The following is an 8,458-nucleotide window of genomic DNA, read 5'->3' on the forward strand; positions in this document are numbered from 1 at the left end:
GCCATCCTCAGCCTCCCAGTGCACCCGCCCCCCTCGCTGCACGATATACTCGAGGTCTGCACCCGGAAAGTCCTGATCATGCCATCTAGGGAGGGAGAGAAGAAAAAACAGCTGCCGCCCCGAGTCAGCGCCGCAGAAGAAACACCTGAAGACACCTTCTCTGAAGCCACCTGCCGCTCGCCTGCACCCGGTCCTTCCGCCGCCAAATCACCCTGCCATCTGTGCGGAAAGCTCGGGCATTGGATGCCCGACTGCCCGCTGCGGCGGGAATTTTATGAATTCAAAAAGGGGCAGAGACTCCTGGGGAAAACCCAGACAAAAAACTAACATCTGAGCGCAGTTCCCCCCTGCGCCATGATAAAAATAGGGCGGGACAACCAACACCACGCAGGGAGGGGAGATCTCAGGGACCGCCGCCTGCCAAACAAGACAGATTCTCACCGGACTTGTCATATATTGCATGTCTCCAACCTAGACCCGTGCTAACTGCCTTTTCTGCTTTCAGACCCTTCCGGCTGCAGCTGACGGAGCCGCTACATCTTAAGAACTCCGATTTTCAACTCGTGTCAGTCAGCCTGGAATGCCCAGGAAACTGGGGGCGGATAAGGTGTAAGTACGTCGTTGTCGGAGACACTAAGCACACACCTTTAGAGGTGAACATAATCCCGGGTCTTCTGCCATCTGACCCGGGACTGTTCGCCGTGGGGCTGCACTGTGTCCAACCCCCCACTTTCCTGCCCAAGGGACAGGTAATTGCACAAGCGATCCCTGTTCCCGAAATGACTTGGGCCCTGGGGTTTCCTCCGGCTGAACTCCAAAATACAGCAGTAGCTTGGGCCCAGGTCCTGGGGCGGGAAAGGCCTCATGTCACCTGTCATATCTCGAAAGGGGGAGAGGGCAAGCCTCTTAAAGGCTTGTTGGACACAGGAGCAGATGTAACGATCATTCCTTCCCGGGAATGGCCGTCACATTGGGAATTGCAAAACGCGCCTGGCCACGTCCGAGGTGTCGGGGGTTTACAATTGGCACGCCAATCTAAAAGCGTCGTACAAATTATGGGGCCGGATGGGCAATTGGCTTCAGTGCGCCCATTCGTATTAGATTACACGGAACCCCTGTGGGGGAGAGACCTCTTGGCCCAGTGGGGAGCCCGAATTGACCTCCCAGCGGCTCCCCAGGTTTTTCGGGCAACGGTCACTGATGAGCGCCCTACCTGGAAACTGAATTGGAAATCAGACAAACCAGTGCAGGTAGTGCAGTGGCCGCTCAACAAGCAAAAATTAGCGGCGCTCAATGAGCTCGTTAAGGAGCAGCTACTGAAGGGCAACCTGGTGGAGACCATGTCAGAATGGAACTCTCCAGTGTTCGTTATCAAAAAGCCCAACAAAGATAAGTGGCGGCTCCTTCACGACCTCCGCCAAATTAACAACATCATTGAAGTTATGGGGCCTCTCCAACCAGGGATGCCGTCCCCAACGATGCTCCCCCAAAATTGGAATTTGGCTGTTATTGACATAAAAGATTGCTTTTTCCAAATTCCCTTACACCCGGACGATGCTCCGCGTTTCGCCTTCACGGTTCCTGCCATCAACCGTGAAGCCCCAAGCAAGCACTATCATTGGCGGGTCCTTCCACAAGGCCTAAAGAGCAGCCCAGTGATCTGCCAATGGTACGTCGCTTCTTTGCTGTCCCCAGTACGTGCAGCCACCAAAGACACCATTATTTACCACTATATGGATGACATCCTAGTGTGCGCTCCGACCAACGACCTACTTACCCACGCGCTTGACCTGACAATCGATGCATTGGTTGTTGCAGGGTTCGAGCTCCAGCAAGATAAGATTCAACAGATGCCACCCTGGAAGTACCTGGGCCTGGAAATAACGAAGCGGACCATTGTTCCGCAAAAATTGGCTATTAAAACTAACATCAAAAACCTGGCGGATGTCCACCAGCTGTGTGGGTCCTTGAATTGGGTAAGGCCTTGGCTAGGCATTCCAACAGAAGACCTAGCCCCCCTTTTCAATTTATTGAAAGGGGGAGAAGAGCTTAGTTCTCCAAGGTCCCTTACCCCAGAGGCCCAGACAGCGCTGGAGAAGATCCAAAACTCCATCTCGGCCAGGCAGGCCCACAGATATCACCCGGGCCTGCCATTTAAATTCATTGTTCTAGGTAAGCTGCCACACCTCCATGGGGTGATTTTCCAGTGGGACAATTCCATCAAGGGCAAGGACCGGGGCTCGGGGGATCCCCTCTTAATCATAGAGTGGGTGTTCCTCAGCCATCACAGGTCCAAAAGGATGACGCAGCCAGCCGAGCTGGTGGCAGAATTGATCAGAAAGGCTAGATCACGGATCAGAGAGTTGGCAGGTTGTGACTTTGACTGCATCCACATTCCTTTAAAATTCAATTCGGGCCATCTAAAAAGAAAGATGATTGATCACCTCCTTGAAACAAATAAAATGCTTCAGTTTGCTCTGGACAGCTACACCGGTCAAATTGCAGTAGATCAGCCGGCCCACAAATTATTTAATCAGGAATTTACTCTAGCTACTAAATCAGTTCAGAGCAGAACCCCTTTGAAGGCTTTGACAGTTTTCACGGACGCGTCTGGAGCATCCCATAAGTCAGTGATGACTTGGAAGGATCCTCAGACTCAGCGGTGGGAGGCAGATGTCACCGAGGTGGAGGGCTCGCCTCAAGTTGCTGAGTTGGACGCAGTCGTCAGAGCCTTTGAGAGGTTCTCTGAACCATTCAATCTTGTTACCGATTCAGCTTACGTAGCAGGTGTAGTGTCCAGAGCCGAAAATGCAATTTTACAGGAGGTATCAAACATCCCTTTGTTTAACTTGCTCTCTAAGCTTGTGAACTTAGTCTCCCACCGAGAGCAACCCTTTTATGTGATGCATGTCAGGTCACATACCGATTTGCCTGGGTTTATTGCGGAAGGCAACAGGCGTGCTGACGCCCTTGCCGCTCCTGTTCAAGCTGCCCCACTCCCTGATCTGTTCAGTCAGGCAAAGATCAGCCACCAGCAATTCCATCAGAACGCCCCTGGCCTTGTTCGACAATTTCATCTTACACGCGAACAGGCCAAGGCGATCGTGGCTACATGTCCTCAATGCCAATCCCACCAGCTCCCAACAATACCCTTGGGAGCTAACCCCAGAGGTCTATCTAGTTGCGAGGTGTGGCAGATGGATGTTACCCACATTCCTTCCTTTGGCCGTCTGCAATTTGTACATGTCTCAGTGGATACCTTCTCCGGCGCAGTCTATGCCTCTGCCCACACAGGGGAAAAGGCAGCAGATTGTGAAAAACACCTAGTTCAAGCGTTCGCTGTCCTGGGCATCCCCAAGGTCCTGAAAACAGACAATGGCCCGGCGTATAAATCCAGGGAGCTGCGAAGCTTCCTGCAACAATGGGGAATAGAGCATAAGATCGGCATCCCCTATTCCCCGACAGGCCAAGCCGTGGTAGAAAGGACCCACCAGAGCCTAAAAAGAGTTCTGGAACAACAACGAGTGGCCGTAAAGGTGGAGTCCCCCCATATCCGTCTCGCGAAGGCGCTTTTTACCATTAATTTCCTAAACTGTTCGTTTGAAAATCTCAATCCGCCTATCGTGCGACATTTCGGGAGACATGAGCAGCTGCAGGCCAGGGCCAGGCCTCCTGTCCTGATTAAGGATCCGGAGACCTGGAAAACGGAAGGGCCTTTCGATCTCGTGACCTGGGGAAGGGGATACGCTTGCGTGTCCACCCCCTCAGGTCCGAGATGGATCCCTGCTAAGTGGGTCAAGCCCTTCCGCCCTGGGAGGACTCTGAGAGCAGAAAACGTAGAACAGGTCACGGAGGCATGTTGGCGGCGGAAGCTCCCAGGGATGGAGCCACTCCTAGTTTAACCCTCTCCCTGCCCCGGGCAGGACCTGATTCAGAGTCATTCCTTATGTCTGTCTCTTGTTTGTTTTTAGTTTTCCCCCGATGGAACAGTGTTTGCCCTTACCGTTCTTTTGTTTTAAACGAAAAAGGGGGAGATGTTGTGGTGTGTTTTATGTCTGTTCAGTTTTCCCCCCATTGTTCTCTCAGAAGGTCCTGCCCTGTTACCAGTTTGTGTCAATCCCCAAACCCCTCCCCAGTTGTCTTGGTTACTAAATGTATCTTTCTTGTTCCCCACCCCTGGCTGCCTGCCTGTCACTCGACACCCCTGCCTCTTTTTCTAGAAAGTTCGGGCCAGGGTGTCGGGTGATTGGGTTAGGGGCCAGGGTCCCTCCCACAACTGTGTTTGATTGGTTCTCCGATTATGCCAATCCTTAGTGTATCCTTCTCTGATTTGCTATCTTTGACCCCCCCCCCACCCTCTGTAAAACCCGGGGTTTTCTTGCCTCGGGGCTCTCAGCTCGTTCTCCACGTTTTCCCTACCAATAAAACCACCCTCCCTGTAGAGACTGAGAGTCGCCTCTTCATTTCATCCTGCGACTTCGGAGCTCACTACTGCGGCCACTCGTCCGTAAGCCTGTCATCGCTAGGCACCGGGCCCTGACTTCGTGTTGGGGAAGTGCCTTACTGGCTGGAGGTTGGCTGGACACTTATCTAGCCTGGGCGTTTTACTTTCCACCGGCCACTGCTCCAATCCCTTAATTGCGAGAGCCAATCATCATACTACTCATCTATAACAATGCCCCCTTTTCCTTTTTAGAGTCATTTGGCTCGAGCAATTAATTCCCATTTTCCACTCATGCTTTTCATAGATCTCTTTGGCTTCTTTGTGGGGGTCTTCTAGTTTGTTTTGCTTCTTCAGCATAATTTGGATGGGTCATAACAGTGTGTCTTGGTTTGGAAAGACAGGTGTCTGCTAAGGAAGGCAGGAGCCTCCCCTGAAATGGAAAATGTAAACCCTCTCCCTCCGACTTGCTATAAATTTTAAATTAAGGGGCTCTCAGGCAAAAATATGGGAGCAAGAATAACAGTTCTTTATTAGGGAAGAAAATAAAAAGATAAAATAAACAATGCAGTTAACCAAAACAACACTGACAGAGTCAGAATACAACCTGACACCCTGTTGGTCAGGATGTTGGTATCAGTCCAATTGGAATTGTGGCTGCAGTCCTCCTGGAGTGTCAGGTGTGATTCTGTTGGAGCAGTGATCCTGTAGAAAGGGTGTGGTCTTCCTCTGAAGATCCAGTGGAAGAGGCAGCTGTTCCTCTGGGAAATCCATTGGAGAAGCCGTGCTGGTGTTCCAGAATCTCAAGATTATATCTGGGTAGGAATGCTTGGCTCCTCCCTCTGGTCAGAGCATCTCACAATGGGATGCTATAGTTCTTATCAGTCATTCAGTGACATTCAATAGCCTATTATCAGCAGATGTCTCCCCGAGGGAGGATTAGTTGTGGAAAAAATAAGGAAATCTGCCCACTTAACAGAAGACAACTGCCATACAGATGGCAAATAGAATACAATTCGCTTGGCAATCCAGGACACAGTGCAAATTTACAATAGTGTGAACAATGAAAAGAGTACCCACATAAAATGATTGATCAAGAATTTGTTTGGATTCCAGAAGGGAAAAGACAACTAAGGAGTAATAGACAGAAAGGGAATGATAGAGGTCCAGTATGGCTTCTACCACCACCTACCATGCCTACAGGGTTGCTGCCCGCAGCAGAGTTATATAATCTTCTCAATGGCGAGCACACGGGTCAACCCGGTCTTGCCCTCCGGCTCCTGTCGTACTCCACTTGTCAATTCCCAAGTGAATCATCCTAGCACTTTCCACTGTTTCCTATGTACTTCCCCTCAACAGACACCAGCAATCCCCATCTACTAAATAGGACGACTACATCAGTGACCAATACAATCCAAATCTCCCACTCAAAGCGTTATCTAAGCAGTCCTTAAGATGGCTGGTGGAAGCTTGACCTTATTTCTTGGATGTCCTGGGCCTTTCTGGTTACCTTTCAGTCTTTGTTTAAAAGTCAATCTCATCTCACCCGGTCTGGATGTTATGGTCCATTCCTTTGGTTCTTCCACCAGACCCTTAATTCTGTGGGCACAAGACCATCCCCCCTCCGTAGTTCTCACCACCAATTCAACCGTGAGTAGCACCTGAAAGGGACCTCCCCATTGAGAGGTCAGAACCTGGTCTTTCCATGACTTGATTATTACCCAATCTCCAGGGTTAACATTATGAATTCTGAAATCCAAAGTAGTAGTTTGAGGGATCATCCCTTTATGCCTCAACTCTGGTATTTAAACTGCGAGTGTGAAAAACAGTTACAGCAATTGCAGATAACCCTGTTTATAGGGATTTAATGGAAACCTTCAGCATGAAATTCACCAAGCAGCATCTTGCTGTTGGAGCAGTTACATTCTAAACACCATTAAACTTGATGGAAATCACAGCACACAAACTCATATAAACCTTTCGGCAAATTTAAATGCAGAGGCAAATTCCTCTCCAGGATGGATGGGGCATTATGGCACAGTTTTCTTCACCTTTTGTCCTTCCCCATACCACCCAGTTAGGTAATTATTGTGGGTAAACCAGGACTCCTGAACAACTAACCAATATGATCAAGCAGAAGCCCTTTATTGTTTACATTACACACACTTTTATAGATTCTACAAACTACTAAGATGACACTTCTTGACTGGTGCCTTCGTCTTGTTCCCTCCTTCTCTGCCTCCATTTCTCAATGTCCATGATTGGTTACCATGCAGGTGCTCTACAGTCCTCTGTTATCTAGTCATTGTGATCCTGGTATGCAGTCTCTCAGCTTCTTTGTTCTTATTTTAGCACAGTTTATATCTTAGCAACCTTGATGAATTCCACGGTGCCCTGAGAAAATTCTGATAAGAACAGTTAGAGATGGTATGGCTGGTGCACACTGAGGCCTAAGTTGTTCAGATACATTGCTACAATTCTGTTGCAGACATCTTTTATGAAAAACATTTTCCTTAGGATTTTTCCTCCTGAGAAGCTGAGAGGCCTCAGGAACAAAATGTAAACATTGATTATCTGCTGCTGTTGAATGCAACAGGCGCATCTTTGATTGGCCCATGTTGGATGTTTGTAATTAATGGCCAATCACAGCCCAGCTGGCTTGGACAGAGAGCTGAGCCACAAACCTTTGTTATCATTCCTTGCTATTCTATTCTTAGCTAGCCTTCTGATGAAACCTTTTCTTCTATTCTTTTAGTATAGTTTTAATGTAATATATATCATAAAATAATAAATCAAGCCTTCTGAAACATGGAGTCAGATCCTCGTCTCTTCCCCAATCTGAAAACCCCTGTGAACACTGTCACACAATTCCCCCTTCTTCTTCTTCTTGCACCAGCCAGACCCTCTTTACTGTCTTTTCTACTAAGCGGGTCACCAACTTAATTATGCATGGAATAACACAAAGCAATAAAATAATAACTACTAAAACTAACAAAATTCCTTTTACCATATCTTTCAACCATCTAGTTATTCCCCATCCCTTGAACCATTCATCCAAACCCCAGTCATTCACAGTCAATTTGTTCATGTTATCTTGTAGTTGTTTGAGTTTTTTGTGAATGGACGCAGAATTGTCAGAAAGGTTCATCCAACACATCCCTTCAAACTCCTCACACCCGTGCCCATGTGCCAACAACAAAAAATCTATAGCAGCTCTATTTTGAAGTGTGCCGTGTCTAATACTACCTACATCAGTGAGCATTTGATTTAGAATAGCTGAAGTTGTGTTCAGTTGCTTAGCTGTCCAGCATTCCAGCATCCCAACTTATTCAATGTAGTCAAAGCCTGAGCAGCCGCAACACCTGGAGCAAGGACTGATGCTATGATTCTTGCTGGAGCACCCCAAAGCTCTTCATGATCATTACAATTAGATCCTAAGCTTGTGATTGCTCTTTTAGTTCTTTTGCTATGTCCTGTTCTCCAGATAGTCTGATTCAGCATCTCTCGCATGCTAGGTGCAAACATGGTTAGTTTTTCTAAGTAACAAGGTCCACCAAATGGATTACTCGGAATTGCAGGCCAGGCTCTACCCCCACAAATTAAAAAGATACCTGGTGGAAGCTTTCTTACAGTCGCATTTGCACCAGCACTGCCATGGTAAGTCCAATTGTGGCAGTATTTGGCCATGTTCTTATACCATGGAGAATTGGGATTAAGAACAACACTATTATTCTTGGGATGTGGGACTAGAAAATCACTCATATTAGTTGTTTTGGGGTCCAGAAAGTAGTTAAAAAACAAGCAATAATTCCCAGGAACTGATCCTAACAGGTCTAGTTCTTGGGATTCTAGTCCAGTTTCATTCAGTGATTGTGTTATCACACCTGCTTGGAAGCCTTTGCCATTTGGCTTAATTCCCAGCCTTTAGCATATGTCCAGTTTTGTACCACCTTTGGTGATGTTAGACCAATGATTCTCTGCGCTTGATCTATTTGTTCCCACATGTGGCTTTCCTCT

General features: G+C 48.0%; 1 protein-coding gene across 1 annotated transcript; it reads right to left on the reverse strand.

The window, feature by feature from the left end:
* Positions 1-6,968: 6,968 nt before the first annotated feature.
* Positions 6,969-7,951, reverse strand: LOC129046998 (uncharacterized). Its single transcript, XM_054517770.1, is given in 2 exon segments — positions 6,969-7,751; positions 7,754-7,951. Coding segments are annotated over 2 exon segments (648 nt in total). The 3' UTR covers positions 6,969-7,301.
* Positions 7,952-8,458: the final 507 nt, after the last annotated feature.

The sequence above is a fragment of the Molothrus ater genome, chromosome W (genome assembly GCF_012460135.2).
Source record: "Molothrus ater isolate BHLD 08-10-18 breed brown headed cowbird chromosome W, BPBGC_Mater_1.1, whole genome shotgun sequence".
In the NCBI taxonomy this organism is placed as follows: Eukaryota; Metazoa; Chordata; class Aves; order Passeriformes; family Icteridae; genus Molothrus; species Molothrus ater.